The following is an 18,986-nucleotide window of genomic DNA, read 5'->3' on the forward strand; positions in this document are numbered from 1 at the left end:
CTCCCACTGTTGTCATTAGCTCTACCTGTACAAGCGTATTGCTTCAATCTTATGTAACCCTTGCAGGAATTGATCTTGAGGCAGGATACAGGTCCTAACCCACCAAGAACAGTGTCTAAGATGGCTCCCATTAGTTCAGTGTTTTCTATACGTCAGTAGATATTGCTATCAAGTAAATGTTTGGAGTAGGTTTGCAATCATTAATTGCGTGTCTACATTATACAGACAATCCATAAATATCCCAAAGTCATGGTTAGTGATGTCTGCCAATGCCTGACTGTGGGACATTGGCATCAAAGCCAGGGAGCAGAACTGTCTAGTATCACCTACTAATGTTCTTTTTGAGTGTGATCAGCTGCATAGTATGCAGGATTGTTGTTCCCTTGTTGATGTTTGGATCCACTTGCACTTGCTGTAATGCCTTGTTGATCCTTTCTAAGTCCTCTACATCAGCTGCACTGAAAATGGTTTTCAAGTTTGTACCCCCTGCATCTAACTGACCTTTTTTAAAAAAAGAAAAAAGAAAAAACTGATGTTCGCACTGTTTGTCATTGAACCTTGTCTGGTTTCCCATTGAAAGTTGCAATTTGCCATAAGTGTCTTCTAACTCAAATTTAGTACTCCATTGCCCACATGTTACAATCCAGCCTCAGGGTCTCCTGATGATCGGACATTATTATATTCAGTTGGTAGGTGAACAATATGCCATTTGTTAAAGGACATACCATGCGGACTCCTGCTATCCTGCAACAGTGCAGCAGACTTACTGTGATAAGGCTTCCCATGTTATTTTTCTCTTTCATCCTGCACTTCATGCGTGGCATTGGAATTGCTCTCTCCTGTCCTTATTTACAGCTATACTGTGCCCTAAAGGGAGAGGAAATCCTGTTGTTAGTTTATTATTCTTTTTGTGGTGTAAGTGCATAGTGATGTGTCAGAATAAATGTACAAGTGTCCTGCTTCTCTTGCCTAGTTTTATCCTTCAGTTCCTTTTTCCCAGGCAGTCTCCTTCCTCCCTCTGAAGGTGCTACCAGAAATGGGGGCAGCGCCTCTAGATTTTCTTTGAAAGGGCAGATACGACTTGTGTGAACTGCTGTGGTACAAGTTGAAAGTTGTAATTTAATGTCAGTAGGTGACATCATTTCTACCATTTAATATAGTCCTTGGTGACATGTAACAAATTTTTTAGTCATTTCCTTCTTGGTGACATGTAACAAATTTTTTAGTCATTCCCTTGGTGCATCGGTGTTGATCAGTATAACCCATTGTCCAAAATGATACTTTGGTAATGCTACTTTTTTATTGTGGATACTTTCCTGTCATTCTACAGCTTTTGTGTTCATCTTCTTAAGTTGGCTCCAAATATTTCTTAAACTTTTCCAAAACATTTTTGCCATTGGCATGCCATTTCCGGAAGGAGTCTTTCATAGCTCAGAAGTGGACAGCATCTACTGACCAAAAACACATTTATAGGAGGATAGCATTGTACTGTCATCAATATTTTAATTATATGATGTGACTACATATGAAACTAAGGAGTCCCATCATTGTGATGACTGTCAACATAGTAACTTAACATGTTCCCTACCATATGATGGACTCTCTCAGAATATCCGTTTGCCTGCAAGTGTAATGAACGGGTTTTAAGTTTCTTACTGCATACTAATCAGTGCAACTGCTTTATTAAATTGTACTTAAAATTAGTTCTTCGTTCCGTTACCTCTGTCTCATATCTTCCAAACTTCAGTATACATTGGTTAACCATCACTTTAGCTACAGTTTCTGTCCATTAGTTCACCATGGCTATCATGGACACGTAATGCCAAAAATGACCAATTACCATTATCACAAAACTGTTTCCTGCTGGTGTTTCATCAAATGGCCCAAGCATGTCCATGCCAATCATCTGACTCTAGTAACCTCCAGTCTTTTGTTGACTGAGTTCCACTCTTTGAGCACATTACATACAATTTTTCACATAATGATCAACATCTTGTTGACATGTCATCCACCAGTAATTTTGCATAGCCCTGTGTTTTATAGCTCAGTGACCAGTGTATCCTGCTAGAAATGTATCATTGGCATGCCTCAACACTTCATAATGTAATTTTGCTGGTGTCACTACGCACAACCCACATCTTGTCTTCATATATAGCATTCTGTCTTCTGTGCTTAACTGTGGCTGCTTAGCAAACTGCAGACAGTCTTGGCCAGTATTTTGTGCTTCTTTCTTGGTCAGTATTTTGTGCTTCTCAACATTCTTCTGTGTCTGCCACAGCACATTCCGTGGTGCATATTTTGCGACTGAAACCGTCACAGTTCTGTGTGATTTTCCTGGTCAATGTACTACTTCAAAATTGAATTCTCTCAGTCGTAACATCCATCTAGTGAGACAACTAATTGGCTATTTAAGTCATAGTAACCATTTCAGTGCCACATTACCAGCAATTACTTTGAAGCATCAGTCATACAAATAACAGTGGAAATAGGTTACTCTGTGTATTCTTTCCCAGTGATCAAAAATTTTTTCTCTGCTCTACTAAGTTCTGTGTGCTACTTTATGTTTTTATCCATTCTCCTCCTGGCTTAAAATGTGCCCCCAAGCCAGCACTGATAGCATCCTACAACAGTACAAATTGTTTTTGATAATCTGGAAAAGCAAGACCTGGACTAAAGGCCGATATAATCTTTTAATTTTACAAATACTGTTTCACACACTGGAGACTATTGAAACTTTGCTCATTTTTTTTTAAATAATTTGGAGAGAGATCTTATGATTTCAGCAAATTTTGAAACAAATTTTTGATAAAAATTGGCTAGACATAAATGTCACAGAAATTTTTTACAGTGTCAAGAAGTCACCAACTGCACCAGTGATATGACCCAAGTAATGGACTTCTTGCAAAACAAAGTGGCATTTTTCCAGTCAGTCTTCTCATAAATGCATTGTATGGTCCTGGATACCCTTGGTGAACACAGTGATTCACATAAATAAGCCATGCTCCTGGCACATTTTTCACTCCCAAAAGCATACAGTGATATTCATAATGACCAGGTAGAGTTGAGATTGCTGTTTTCAGATGATTCTCATGTGTTGCCTCTAGTTGATGGTACCAACTTCATAGGTTCATAGTTGTAAAATAATGACACTGACCTGCATCAGATAAGGTCTCTGTTATATGAAGCATACGGTGGGCATCTGCAAAGGCTGTTGTTTAAGCAAAGGTAGTCAGAACAAAATCTATGTGCCTTATTGTCCTGTGACCCCATCTTGAAGTTGTTGATTTGTGAACTATTCAGTGACAGTTTGCAAATGCCTTGACACTCTATCAGTTTCTTATAGTCATGTGGCTCATTCCCAATGGGAATATGGCATTGAGCTAGTGTTATGGCAGGTAATGTTCAAGTGGATCGAATAAATCAGTGTATGCTCCTGATAGTTTCTCCATGTACTCCTTATCTTGCCTCTCTAGATGTGGCACTTTCCTCCTCAATGCAATTAAACTGACAGACTGTTTTGGTATTGCACAGAATTATGTGAAATAGCTGCCTGATTCATCTTCATCCAGTGCTTGTAAGTGAGCTATCAGAGTGCCTTGTGACACCTTCACCTCTTAAGAGCTAAAGTTATCAGTTCTGACAGGCACAAATCAATTTCTCATATGTAGGATAAACTACATAATGTAAAACACTGACCTTTATCAAATTCTTCATTCTCAGGAAAAGGCTCAACTATATACAAAGAGATAACCATCAGATCAGCTCCTACATCGAACCCCTTGTGCACGGTTTAGATGGCTGTCCCTGGCCTATAGTTGATACTTGTGAGAGTAAGGTTTATCCAGTCATAAAACCAAGTTGGAATGTGTTCCATCCAGTTTGGCTATGCACCTTTGTAAGTTAATGTTGATGTGATGTATAGTCAAGAAATCTAACACAAATATGACTCCATAGTCATTTCCAAACATAAGCAGAACTTCTACATTAATGTGGAATGTGAAAGTTAATTCTCCCCCCCCCCCCCCCCCCCCCCAATTGGTATGTTAGCAGTGCTGATCCTAGTGAATCAATATGAGCCCCCTTTTTGCTGCTTAATCTCCAGTGTGACGGATTCAGTTCTATTTTATCAAGTACGAGACCTGTTCAAAAAATTCCAGAACATTCATAATTTCACACCAATGGTGTGTTGGAGTGAAATGCGGTTGACATCCCTGCACATGCCTGTGGTTAATGTGTAATTTCCAGAAGTTTCCATGGTGTATGCTTGTTCGATATTGTTTAGTGTTGTATTGTGTAGAATGATGTGTTACACAGTTTGTGAATTTCTAGATGGCGGAGTTAGAGGGGCAACACATCTGCATTAAATTTTGCATTAAACTGAAGAGCATTTTTACAGAGACACACCGAATGATGCAGGAAGCCTACAGTGATGAGTGCTCAAGCCATACTCTGTGTTACAAATGGTTCATGTGATATAAAAATGGTCAGACAAAAGTTAAAGATGATCCTCATTCAGGTCGCCCCACATTCTTGACTTTGAAGGATTAGTTCAGCCTGAATTTGTGCCACAGAGACAAACTGTTAATCAGTGGTACAATTGGGATGTGTTTCAAGGCCTGCAAGACAATGTGAGAAGGATACGGCCTGAAATGCGGTGAGACAATTCATGGCTTTTGCATCACAATGAGCACCCACACAATCATCTATGTTGTTGCATGACTATTGCAAAAAAATAAAATCACCGTGCTGCCCCATCCTCCATACTCTCCAGACCTGGCCATTGCAGACATTTTGTATTTCCAACATTGAAAACCCCATTGAAAGGGCAAAGATTTGCAGCGTTAGGCAAGATAAAAGAGAATTCACATGTGGTGTTTTACACAATCCAGCAAGAGGCATACCAAGACTGGTCCTGGATGTGGTAATGGCATTGGGAGTGGTGTAGCAATTGTAGATAAGAGTATTTCAAAGGAGATGATGCACAGTAAGTAAAAGATGAGTGTAGAAAAATCTTTTTTGAACAGACCATGTATATTCTACGTAGCACATTTACCTGAGATCCAGTATGTAATAAAAATCTGTATCACCTTCTGTTCACATAATCAGTCAGTAAAGAGTCTGACATTGATTCCACAAGGAGGTGACCAGTGATAATTCTCACTGGGAGTGCTGGACAGTGGACCACTGTCCCTTGCCCTGTTTAATGGCAGAGTACAATGTCTACCTTATGACCATATTCCTTGTCCCTGCAAATTTTTGTTCAAACATTTCTGAGTGGAATGTCCAAAATGTTTGCATGCCCAAAATTCTTGTTCCCTGCAATTACACTTTATATGACCTGTAAACCACATGTAATAAAACATTTGATATCTTTATTTAATAGTGCTTCTTTTCCCAAGGTTTGGTGACCACATCAGTTTCAGCCAATGCTACCATAATTTCTACAGCTTCATTCAGAGTTTTTGGGAATTCCACATGAATTCTGCATGGTATTTCTGACAAGAAACCCTTTAAAAACACATGAAGCGGCCTTTGTTCCACTTCCTGTTAGATGGTCTTGTTAGCATTATCATCCTCAGTGAGCTCATAAGTATTGGTATTAATTTTGTGAATGCAGTCTACAGAAGTCTCTACCAAGATAGTATTTCAATGTAATGTACCTCTCATATCTCTCTACTGACCCTTGCTTTAACTCATTAAATGACTGTGCTTCATTTAATTTCTAATGGCACTCACATATGCCTTAGCATCTCTCACAAATTTAATTTTAGCTCACTGCTCCGTTTTTCCAAGCTGGCAATTGTATCCAAATTATCACAAAACAGGAAGCTATCTTCTCCTGAGTTCCTGGAAAATGGAGTGACAAACGAAGGAGTACTAGTATCAGGGATAGGTGCACTATAATGTGACTTCTTTCCTCCCCCCTGTTGCCCTAGTTCTGTCTGAAAATGATATATATTCTCTATCAAATGCTGAATTAGAGTCTGAGCCAAAACTTGTTTATCCATACTACTGCTTACTACCAACATAAGTGTACAGTATGCCCAAATAACATAAAATAAAACAAAAGAAGAAAACAGTAAATCTAAACATCAGTCATATGACCAGAAGCCCTGTATGCCATGGAATATCTTTCCTCAGACCAGAGAGGTCTGAAAGAGAGATTGGAAGTCAGAGAGATGAGAATCCTCAGGAAGATCCTAGGCCCAGTAGATGTAGATGTAGATGGGGAATTCAGAAGGCGACATAACTCGGAGCTCTGTATTGAGACGCTCTCTTGACTATGCAAGAAAAAGGAGGGTAGCTTCCTATAGCCATGTTGCTCGATTGCCTCCAAATAGATTGACCAACCGTATGTTCACACCACTTGGCTGACAGAAATTGAAATGGACATTAAAGAACTGGGAATAACTGATCTCCAGTACAGACAGTCTGTGAGACATACCCTGAAGGAAGTCCGAGGATTTCGGGAAAAGCCCCAAAGGAAAGGTACGCCTGGACAGAAGAAAGGAAGGATTTACATTGGCAGAGGATGTAACAGTACTGGGCAAAGATCAAAGCCCAACAGTTGAACAAGTGTGGTCCAAAGCAGGCCCATTCGAAACAAGAAGAAGAAGAAAAGGTAAGGAAACAACCATAGAGGCCACAAGAAAAAGCACTTACTCATACTGCTGCATAGGATATCCCTGAAATAGAACCATCGAACTGGCTTCTGTCTTCCAGTTGTACATCTTCTCCAGCAATACTTCTCACAGTCATACCCTGCTGAAGATGGCTAGAGGTGCTGCAAGAATAGACAGGTCATAGATACAATAACTTTTATTATTTCTTTTCATTTACAGTCATTGCAATTTCAAGCTGCTAACATTGATAGCATGCAAGGTGAATTCATCAGGTGGACATCTTCCACGCTGTCATCCTCTGGCCTGGCCTTGGTGGTGGAAGTGCTGCGTGTGCACTTCTGTGATGGCTATTGCTATGTTGAGAAGTTTAATGTCACAGCTGCCCCATAGGATGGTCAGCCTGGTGAATAAAAGTCTGCCATTGTGAACATCAGGATGCACCTCGTCCCTTGACCCCTAGGAGCACAGGGTGAAGGAGTCCTCTATTGGTACACTGGTTGAGGAGAGAATGGTTGGAGGCCTGTGTTATAGTTCCATCAAGATAGCAGAGAGCTTTTCTGCCTAGCAGGCAGTGGACAGCAAAAGTCAGGCAGTGGACAGCAATTTGAAGCCCAGTGGCTGCAGTGGCAGCAGCTTCATCAGCCCAGCACTGACCAACACAGATGGGATATCACATTAGTGCTGGGCTGTTTGATGATGAGGGGCTGGCCCTAGGTTCATTTAAATAGACCTGTCGTAGGGAGTAGGTCACATCAAAATGTCGCAAGCAAGACTGGTGTCATCACTAGAAAGGAAAATGATGCAAAGCCCACCCATATGCGAGGAATTACATCAGCAGTTTCTCCATGGCAGTTGGCAGTTGGCATTTCTCGTCCATGGCAGTTGGCAAAGGCTGCAACCTGGTTATGGCTTTGGACTGTGAATTTATTTTGTTACAGCTCTATTAACTCCTCCCCCTTCTGCTCCCCCCCCCCCCTCTCCCTCCCCCCCCCCCACCCCCACCCCCACCCCCACAGATGGGAAATCATAAGGATCTGCTATATCTATCTATAATGTATGTATAATTACTATTTAGAAAGATTGTTTGAGGAGTTAGCAATTGCAAAATATTCTTTAGTAAACTACCCTACCATTAGTTAGTAATTCTCATTGCTGGTGAATGCTATCTTTCATCCTGGCCTTGAAGGTTCTACTATTTCTTGGTGTACTATGATCTTTCAAAAAAACATTCATTCTATCAAATGCTCACAGAAATATTCTTGCATAACACAGGTAAGGTGAAAATATACTGTCCAGTCACATTAATGGATCACCTGTCAAAAGCTTGAATAACCACCTTTTGCAGTGCGAACCACTGCTGGACATGCAGGAGCAGAGTCAGGTTCTGGAAGGTACCGAATGGGATATGGAGCCATGTTGACTCCAGTGCATTGGTAACCTCCACTAGATTTCTCAGCTGAGCAGCCACAGTGCATACACTCCACTCGAAGTGTCCCACAGATTCTCAACAAATTGCATGTAGGGTTGGACATGGCCCTCAAGGATACATGAAAAGTTTGTCTTGATCCACTGTGCTTTCCAGAATGACAAGATCATCTGGAGAATGCCCTTCCAATTTTAGTTACAAGGTGTTTGCTTTCAGATGTTTCAAGCCATACAAGCCAAAAGACATCCGTTTGATGGAGTATAAAACATGGTTCATCTGAAAAGGCCACCTATCACCACTCAGTGGATGTGAAGTTGTGGTACTGGTGTGCAAATCTCAGTCTTCATCGCTGATGAATGGCAGTCAGCACAGATGCATGAAACAAGCACTTGTTGTGGAGCCTCATTCACAGCAACATTCACTGAACAGCCACTGAGGACACACTTTTGGCAGCCCCTTTCATCTCGGCAGTCAGTTGTTTGACAGTTGCATATCTGTTCAACCATGCAAACCTCCACACCCGTCATTAACCCCTGTCAACTGTGGCTCAAGCAGGCAAAAAGGAATACAGATGTCTATATAATGCAAATTGATAGAAATTGCAAAATGACTAAGCAGGGACAGATGGATAACAAATGCTAGGCTATAGTTGTGTGCATGATTAGGAAAAATATAGTTGCCGCATATAAGAAAATTAAAGAGACCATTGGGTAAACAAAAAACTGTTATATGCATATTGAGAGCACTGATAACAAGCCACTACTAAGCAAAGGAGAGAAAGCTGAAAGATGGAAGCAATACATAGAGGGAAAATAGGAGGAAATAATATTACAGATATGGAAGAGGAAGTACATGAAACGAGATGGAAGGTATCCGACTGCAAAAATAATTTGACAGAGCACTGAAAGACCTAAGTAGAAATAAAACCATTGGTGTAGATGTCATTCCCTAGATGTCATTCCCTCAGAAATCCTGGGATGGTTGGGAGAGCCAGTCATGAAAAAACTATTCCACCTAGTGTGCAATATGCATGAGACAAGTGAAATACTGTTATAACTGCGACCAGGATGGTCCCAGGGTAGCAATGACAGAAAGCGTGGTGGGACCCACCAAGAGGCCTGCGAACAACAACACAATGGAAGAGGACGGACACGACCAACAAAGGACAGAATGAATACAACAAGACCGAACAACAGAATGACAAGGAAACAAACACTTCCACTCATACATGAACCAGGAAGTAAGCAGTCTAGTGAAAAGCGAGGTGTAAACAAACGTAAGCTACATTAGACTGACTGGCTGGTAAAGAGGCCGGCGCTTAAATACGCTTTGGGGGGCGCTGCTATTGGCCTCTGGGACACGGTACCAGATCCCTCCCCCCTTAAAACTTGTGCGTAGGGGCGGAAACGACCCGGACGGTGCCGAGGTGGGCGGCAGTGGGAAGAGGAACTGGGTGTATCAACCGCTAGTGGCAGGGAGGAAGGGACGCCCGAGGTATCCATGACAGCCAATCCAGAGCCGAGGGCAGGGGAGGGAGCCGCCGATCTACCCGGAGGCGGAGAGGGCCGGCAGCAGGCCCGCAGGGAGACGGCAACCAGGTGCTGCGACGGTGACTTGAGGACCACGTCCGTACCCAAAGGAGGTAGGGACAGAAGCGGTGCAAGTCCCGTGGCAGCATGAGCTGATTATGATGGTAGCGCTGCAACCCTTTCGACATCTGCACTGACATCAGATGCCGCCCATGGGCCGCGATGACCGTGGCGGGTGTCCAACCCACCTTGCGCCCGTACTCGCGAGCCCACATGGCCGTACCAGGGGCATACTGCTGCGAGGGCTGGGAGTGGGGGCGGGAGGAGGACGGCATCAGCAAACGGAGCAGGGCCCGCGGCTGTCGCCCATGAAGGAGCTCTGCCGGACTGCATCCGTCAATTGGCGTAGTGTGATAGGTGCTCAAAAACAGGGTGAGGGCTGACGTGGTTGGAGATGTGTCAACTGCCGTAGTCAACTGCTGTTTAAAAGTGCAGACAAGCCTCTCTGCCATGACATTGGACAAAGGGGGCAAAGGGGGGCTACGGATATGCTTGATACCGTTGGCCTGACAGAAGTCGTGGAAGGAGGATGCTGTGAATTGGGGACCATTATCGGAGACCAACATGTGGGGCAGGCCCTCAATGGCAAGAACCTGGGCCAGGGCCATGAGGGTAGCCCCCCGTGGTGGTGGATGTGAAAGCAGAGGACCTCCTGTTGGTCGAAGGCAGGATCGAGGCCTGCTGGGAGATGTGACAAAGCGTCCGCATTAGCATGGTGGGTGGTGGGCTTATACCGGATGGTGTAAGCATAATTACGTAAAAACAATCCCCAGCGCTGGAGACATTGAGCCGTCCGCTCGGGAAGGTGAGAGTGGGGTCCGAAAAGTGTAACCAAGGGTTTATGGTGCATCAGTAGGGTGAACTTTGCCCCAAAGAGATAGGTGTGAAATTTTTGGATGGCGAACACGATCACCAGGGCCTCCCTTTCAATCTGGAAGTAGTTCCATTGTGCTGGGGTCAACGTCTTAGAGGCATAAGCGATGGGCTGTTCGGAGCCATCGGCCTCCCGGTGCACGAGGACGGCCCCAATGCCATATGCCGATGCATCAGTGGGCACAACCAAGGGGCGATCCGGAGAGAAGGGAGTAAGGCAAGGGGCGGACTTCAGCATCGCCTTTAAATGGAGAAAAACCTTGTCACAGGCAGCAGTTCAAACAAAATGTACCCCCTTGCAATGCAAATGATTGAGGGGTTGAGCAACGGAGGCAGCCTGGGGCAAGAACTTTAAGTAATAAGTAACCTTGCCCAAAAGCACCAGCAGTTCCGATAAATCCTTGGGATGGGGAAGGGCCTCAATGGCCACGACATTATGACCCAAAGGGCGAATGCCATCTTTGCTAAGCCAGTGGCCTAAGTATTCCACTTCCGGTTGAAAAAAACAACACTTGTCCAGCCGACAGCATAGACCAGCAGAGTGCAGAGTGTGAAATAAGGTGCTGAGGTTTTGCAAATGTTCCCAGCGGGAACGCCCAGTGACCAAGATGTCATTCAGATAATTCACACATGCAGGGATAAGCTATGTAAGCTGCTCCAGGAATCGCTGCAAAATGGCCAGCGCCAAAGAGACACCAAAGGGAAGGTGCTTGTACTTATAGAATCCAAAAGGCGTGTTGATAACCATGATGTTCTGAGATTCGGCATCCAAGGGCAACTGGTGGTATGCCTCAGCCAGGTTGATCTTGGAAAAATACTCTCCCCCAGCAAGCTTGGCAAGAAGATCTTCCTGTCGGGGAATGGGGTAAGTGTCAACAAGGGACTGAGCATTGACTGTAGCGCCGAAGTCCCCACACAGCCGAAGGGACCCATTGGGTTTCCATATGACTACCAGTGGTGTCACCCACGCACTGTAATTTACAGGTTCCAGCACGCCAGCGGCCTGGAGCTGATCAAGTTCCTGCTTGACCGCTGGCCGTAAGGCCACCAGAAGGGGCCGGGCCCAGAAAAAGTGAGGCTGTGCTGGAGGGTGATGTGCACCTGAAAGCCGGAAGCACATCTGAGATCCGGTGCAAACAATGACACAAAAGTGGAGCACAGAGCATCCAAGTCCTGAAAAGGAACAGCCATGGAAACGACCTTAACTTCGTTGGAAATTGAAAAGCCAAACAGTTGAAGTGCATCCAGGCCAAAAATATTCGAAGCCGACAGATGGTTGATGACAAAGAGGGTAAGGAGCTGCAGAACACGTTTGTATGTCACCTGGAACTGCCCACGAAGGGGAATGGAACCATCTCCGTAGGCGACCAGACAGCAAGAGGGAGGCGACAACACAGGAGAGCCCAGCCATGTATATATCGCCATATTAATGAGGGAGAGGGTGGCCCCAGTGTCGACCTAAAAACTGACATCCTCTGTGAAAATGCGGAGCATGAGGAAAAGCTTCTGCACTGATGGGTCATCCTGTGGGACGATCGATTGCAGAGCATGGACGGTATTGTGAGGCCCAGGAGGGGTAGGACTGGATCGAGTCGAGCGACTACGACATACCGATCGGATGTGGCCCTCCTTGCTACACAGCGTGCACGTTTTCCAGTGGTGGGGACAATCAGCCCGTGAATGGGCAGTAAAGCACTGTGGGAAGACGGAAGTGGGTGGCATGCCCAGAGACGAGGGGCAACTGAAGGCACCGACGCCATAGAGACGTCGGAACACGAGGAGTCCCAACGGCACTGGCCTCCATCGGCCGGGCCACGTTGACGTCGTGAGGGCGGAACCCGCCATGATGCTGCGATTGCTGCCACCTGCGGTTGTGCCATAAGATGCTTGTTAGCCACTTGAGCAATTTCAAAGGAGTGGGCAGTGCGGAGAATCTCTTCCAAGGAGGGGTTGTCGAGTTTCAGTGCCACAGTACAGACCTCAGGGACAGGAGCCAGCTGAACCACCACATCCTGGGTCAGGGATTCCGCATATGAAGCCTTACACTGCTGATTGGTACACATAAAATTGCATCGACGGCTGAGACTCTGCAAGTCTGTGACCCAGGAACGATACGATTGACCAGGCTGTTTATGGTACTGGTGGAACTCCAGTTGAGAGGCGACTACATGGTAGCGTTGGGAATAATAGTTTATCAGCAAAAGGCAGATCTCCTGGAAAGAGAGAGCCACAGGGTCGGACAACGGTGCCAACTTGCGGAGAAGAAAGAACGTGTCCGGTTAGGCCCATGATAAAAACAACGACCGCTGCAAGGAGTCGTATGTGACTTGAAAAGCTGTGAAATGTTGTTTCAGCCTATGAAAGTAGGTTTCCCAGTCCTCTTTAGCGTCATTAAAGGGTGGAAACGATGGCGGATGTGAGAAAGCATCGGACACCCGAGGACCCGGAAGCTGGTGCGGTAACGCATCCCGGTCATGATTTGGTCTGTTAGCAACTGCAGCGACTTTTGTAAAATGTCTAACTGGAGCTGCTGCTGCTGCATAAGCTGCTGCTGTTGCTCCAGCAGACAGACCAACTTTGCCTCCATAGCAACAATGACCACCGTTTACCTCGTTGCCAAAATGTTGTAACTGCAACCATGACGGTCACGGGGTAGCAGTGACGGAAAGCGCGGCGGGACCTGCGGAGTGAGCCACTACAAATTATATTCGGTCCACGTTGCCTATCCTTATCGTCCAGAGTATGACTTTCTGTCTGTCTCTCTCTCTCTCTCTCTCTCTCTCTCTCTCTCTCTCTCTGTCTACTTATATATCCGTCTGTTTGATACTTGACAGATGTGGAGAACTATTAGCTGTAGAGGGGTATAACAAGAACTGATCACAGGATACCTGTAATGAATTCTTCAATCTATTATAAATTTAACCTATATTAATTTTCCAGGCAAGCAGATGGATAAGACAAATGGAAAGTGAAAATCAAATAAAAATTGTGAAACTGACAGATGCAGGATTTATGCGGTCACTTGAAGGTGCTGTTCGAGTTGGTATGCCTGTATTACTTGAAGAATTAGGGGAAACATTGGATCCCACTCTTGGACCAATACTTTTACGCCAGACATTTGTCCAGGTATGAAAATGAATTAACTTTATTTTACATTTCTTAGAAACATAATAAGCTTCATAAACATCCACAGAATTTTTTATTGTTCCACTTTACAAAAATTGTAAGTTATTATTCTTTGATCAACCTACTAGGTTATCAATTTCTACGTTTTTTCTTGTCTCTTTCCAGCAGACTGTATATGAAAGAGACAAGTGTTTTAATGTAGGCATTTGACAAATTTGTGAAACCCACTCATAAGGATTCAAAGTTATGGAAGGCACCACCATATTTATCTTGTCTTTACATAGGAGTAATGACTGAATAATGGAAGATGTCACTATTTTATGATTTTTTTGACTCAGTTTTCATGTGAGGATATTGTCACAAGTGGCCATAATATTATGAGTATCCTAGATTTTTTATTACATTATGTACAGTAATGCAGTGAGAAACTCACCATAAGCTTTTAAAGACTCAAATATGTTTCATACTAGTAGAGTAATTACTCTAGAAATGCCCTTGTTAGGTTGCAATTGATCTCAAACAAGACCATTGTCTTTTTAGGGAATGCTCATACAGTTAAGCATTTCAGGTAAGTTACAAATTAAATATAACTAATGTGTCTTTTATCATTGTCACAGCAAAGCAATCTGAGGAAGCAATGACACACTACATCAACAAAAATTTTAAAGCTTGTGATATAACATTCACTCAGTTATTTGGAAGTAACACTTTGTCTTGCTACTGACCATTCTCAGACGTCTGCATGGACAATCTAGGAATTATAGTTAAAGAAAATATACTTACCACAGTGATTAATTGAAGAGACAGAAAATATCCAACAAAGAACATCATCTTTAGTTACAGGATCATTTAGTTGGTCAACAAACTTTACTAACAGGCTCTACTAGATGACGTTACACATTATGGAGTGGTCTACTGTTGAAATTTCAAATGTTTATGTTCCAATAATAGTTGAACAACATGTTACTTCTGGCCACATGCATCTTGTGAGCAAAATCTGGGAAATTGGAACACATGTGCAGGTCCATTGACACTTGTTTTTCCCACACACCACCTACGAATGAATCTGGGAATGGAGAGAAAAGATAGTGGCACCAAAAGTACTCTCCACCACACACTGTACAAGGTGACTTGAAGAGTATAGATGTAGATGAAGCTGTTCAACTGTTGAGGCAGTTTTTGAGGAGGCAAAAATACACAGTTCACGTAAGACATCAACTACTACAGTTGTTATAAGAAGTAAGGGGACACTTACGGAGTCTTAGAAGGCATCAATACACTGTATTTAAACTTAAATAAATACAGAACAAGTAAATGTAGTAACAGAAATTCTTTGGTGCAATATAAATAATAAAAGGAGTAAATTAATAACTCAGTGTATAACTGAATTCTTGAGTGTCTATACACATATGAAGAAGACTTAATAAGATTTGTTACTGGGCTTTCGACTCATGTCCTTCTAGCTACTAAATTCACCTATGCACTCTAGTATATACACTCATACACTACACATATACATTGTTTCAGCCAACTACAATTATCAGCACTGTAACTCAGCTGAGGTGTGCAGTTATATTTTGTGGAGAGTGTGAGGTAGAAATCAGACAGGACGTAGGAGAAGAGTTGTTGGAGGGAAGGATATCTGGCAGCTGAGAGGAAGAAGATGCAAGTGAATGGGACAGGAACTTGGAATGTGCAATCTCCAAACCTCTTACCCTATCCTTTCTTCCCTCACAGGCTTCTACACAACCACTCACACCACTTGAGTTAACATGATAATGTAACTGAGCAGGTATATGTGTTTGTGTGTATCGAGTAATTAGCTATGAATCTTCCAGAAGCCTTTATAAGGATCTTTGAACTCTTGAGCTCATTTTCAAATACATTAACTTCTTAAACAATGGAAGCTCCAGGCAGGAATATCACCAATGTAGGAAAAGATAGATTGCTACTTACCATAAAGATATAAGACTAAGTTGCAGACTTACACTTAAGCTATCAGCTTCAGCCTTCATTAGAGAAAGAGAAGCACACACCATTCATTCATACAAGCAAGCACACCTCACACACGACTGCCACATCCATCAGCTTGGGCCAGAATGCAAGTATCATGTGGAATGGAAGGAGCAATCTGTAGAGAACAGGGAAGAGGAAGGGGAAGGGATGGTGGAGTAAGAGTGAGGGAAGAGAGGATCATTGTCTGCCAGACTGTGCAGGGCTAGAATGCCAACTGGCACAGTGTCAGGAGGTTGTGGGGCAGGAAGGGATTAAAAAAAGTGTAAAAAGGAGAGGAGCAGAAAAAGATGGGCTGTTGCATTGGCAGAGTGTGGCAAACAAAGAGGGTTAGAGATGAGCATGGGAAGGAGGTGATAGGACAGAGAGGGTGGAAACTGTTGGATTGGGAGTGTGGGGATAGTTATGTTATCGTAGGTTGAGGTGAGGATAATAACGTAATAGGAGAATTCATTATAAGGATATCTCCCATCTGCACAGTTCAGAAAAGCTGGTGATGGAGGGGAGGATCCAGATTGCTCAGGTAGTGAAGCAGCCATTGAACTAAAGCAAGTGTGCCACAAGGTCATCTACTTTGCTTTTGCCACAGTTTGGTGGCAACCATTCATCCTGGTGGACAGATGGTTAGTAGTCATACCAATATAAAAAGGTATGCAATGATTGCAGCAGAGCTAGTAAATGACATGGCTTCTTTCATAGGTGGCTTGGCCCCTGATCGGGTAGCATAAACCTATGACAGGACTGGATTAGGAAGAACTGGGTGGGTTGGTTGAGCAGGTCATGAACCTGGGTCTTCCACTTTTGGCAAGGTGTCGGGATTGGGTGTGGCACAGGGATGGACTAGAATGTTGTGGCAGTTGGGTCAGTGACACAACACCACTTTAGGAGGGGTAGAAATGATCTTACATAGGATGTCTGCTGTTTTAGGGCATGATGACAGGTAATCAAACCAGTGGCAAACTATGTGGTTCAGTTGTTCCAGTCTCGGGTAGTATTGAGTGACAAAGTGGATAGTTCTTGGGGGTGGTGGGCGGGTAGTACTGGATGACAAAGGGGGCCTTCCTTTGTAGAAACTTCTTGAGGTTGGTGGGAGGATTGGGGCTATGAGGAGAAATATTGCATGAGAGATCTGTTTGTGGACTAGGTCTTGGGGCTAGCACTTGTTTGTGAAGGTCTTGATGAGACCCTCAGCATACTGGGTCAAGGGAGTTCCTGTCACTGCAGAAATGTTGTGGCCAAGCTGTATAAAAGGAATTTTTAGGTGTGAAAGGGATGACAGTTCTCATAATGCAGATACTGTTTGTGGTTGGTGGTTTTAATGTAGACTGAGGTGCAGGTGGAGCCATCAGAGAGAATAAGGTCACTGTCTCTTGGAAGATTGGTTCGAGGAGGATCCGTTGAAGTGGATAGAAGAGGTGTTGAGGTTGTGAAGGAATGAATATAGGATGTCTTGGCCCTGAGTCCAGATCTTGAGTCTGAACCAATCTAAGGATCTGGTGTTTTGGAAGGCTAAGAATGTCTCCTGTAGATGGCCCATAAGCAGGTTGGCATAGGAGGCTGCCATGCAGATGCTCATGGCTGGGCCACAGATTTGTTTGCATATCTTCCCGTCAAAGAAGAAGTAGTTGTTTGTTAGGATAAAGTTAATGAGGTGTATGAGGAATGATGTAGTGAGTTTGGAGTCTGAAGGACATGGAGAAAAGTTGTGTTCAATAGTGGTAAGACCATGGGCATGAGGGTTGTTGGTGTATAGGGAGGTAGTGAGTTTGGAGTCTGAAGGACATGGAGAAAAGTTGTGTTCAATAGTGGTAAGACCATGGGCATGAGGGTTGTTGGTGTATAGGGAGGTAGTGCCAACAGTGATGAGTAGAGATCTAATAGGTATAAAGGGTGGGGAGAGTGGAGATTTGTTGAAGGAAGTGGTTGGTATCTTTGATGAGGGCGGCTAGATTATGGCAATTGGTTGGAAGTATATATTAATGAAAGGCTAAATTCTTTAAGTTAGGGCACAATAACTAGCCTCAATGGGATGACAGGGATTGTTGGGTTTGCAGATTTTTGGATGTTGAAGTGGGTGTGGAGGGTGTCATAGAGGTGAAGAGGGAAATGGACTCAGGGGAGATGTTCTGGGCAGGGCCTAAGGCTTTAAGTAGAGAGTGGAGGTTGTGTTGGACTTCTGGAATGGAAACACTCTGGCAGAGTTTGTAGATGGAGAAGTCAGATAATTGCCAGTAGCCCTCCTCCATGTAGTCACTGCGATTCACAAATGTTGGAACCTTTGTCTGCAGGTAGGACGATTAGGTCACAATTAGTTTTGATGTTGTGTATGGCTATTCTTTCTTCTGGTGAGAGGCTGGTGTTCTGAGGAAGGGACCTTGGGAAGAATGGAGAAGGTAAGTTGGAAGTAAGGAATTTCTGACATGTAGCCAATTGGTGGATAGGTGGGAGGAGGGGTAGGATCACAGTTGTATGGTGGTATGGACTGGGAGAGGTAGGGTTCAATGTTGGAATTAGGTTGGCTTTGCTTTGAGGGATTGGCAGCAAAGAAGTGTCTCCACTGCATGGATCAGCATGGTTAAATTTGGGTATAGAGTGAAAGGTGAGGCCTTTGGGCAGGACTGGAAATCCTGTGAAGGTGAGGGTTTTGGTGGAAAGTTTAACAACAGTGTTAAGGGAATATTTAAAGCTCCATATTTGGTGGAGTGTTGGCAGGGAGTTTTGAGGTATGTGGGAAGTTGAAAAGGTCAGCTAGGCAGGGTTTAGATGCTATGAGAGGAGGATGAGGAGGAACCCTTTGGGTAGAATAAATGCTGGAAAATGAAGAACTGAGGCAGCAGCAGGATGTCAAAAGGTTGGATAAATTATGCAAGTGATGCCTGGATGCTCCTCCATGTGCTGGAGAGCAAGGGATTCTGTTTCTTGGATTTTTAATATATGAAGCAGGATTGCACAGTGGCAGTATCTTGCAGAGGGAGCAGAGGTTGTTCTGGGATGCCTGTGCCATTTAGATGTGTTTTTGCAGTACCGGGCTTGTGAGGGACAAAGTCTGACACAATCTGTAATGGTAAATGTCATTGTGAAAGGAGGGGTGGGGTCCAGAGAAAGGAATTTTTATGGTTAGGTCATTTAGGGGGATTCCATGGTTTACGCAGCATTTAAGAAAGGGGATGTGGGACTGGGTTTTAGGCAGAGCAGTTACACTTTTCTGGACTGGTGCAGAAACTTGGACCAGGTGTCCGTTGTGGCATGAATGGTGTAAAGGAAGCAGAAATGAAGCAATCATGTCCAATCCACCCAGCCAGCACCTTCAATTCCAGTTCTGTCACAGGTTTATCT

The 18,986-nt window shown here is 43.9% G+C and overlaps 1 protein-coding gene across 1 annotated transcript in view; it reads left to right on the forward strand.

Annotated features, from left to right (window-relative positions):
• LOC126482033 (dynein axonemal heavy chain 6-like) overlaps positions 1–18,986 on the forward strand; it is a 1,073,010-nt gene that overhangs the window by 730,605 nt on the left and 323,419 nt on the right. The window contains exon 108 of the mRNA XM_050106005.1: positions 13,452–13,637. Coding sequence (XP_049961962.1) covers positions 13,452–13,637 — 186 coding nt within the window. The remainder of the gene's footprint in view (positions 1–13,451; positions 13,638–18,986) is intronic.

This window comes from Schistocerca serialis, chromosome 5 (assembly GCF_023864345.2).
Source record: "Schistocerca serialis cubense isolate TAMUIC-IGC-003099 chromosome 5, iqSchSeri2.2, whole genome shotgun sequence".
Taxonomy (NCBI): Eukaryota; Metazoa; Arthropoda; class Insecta; order Orthoptera; family Acrididae; genus Schistocerca; species Schistocerca serialis.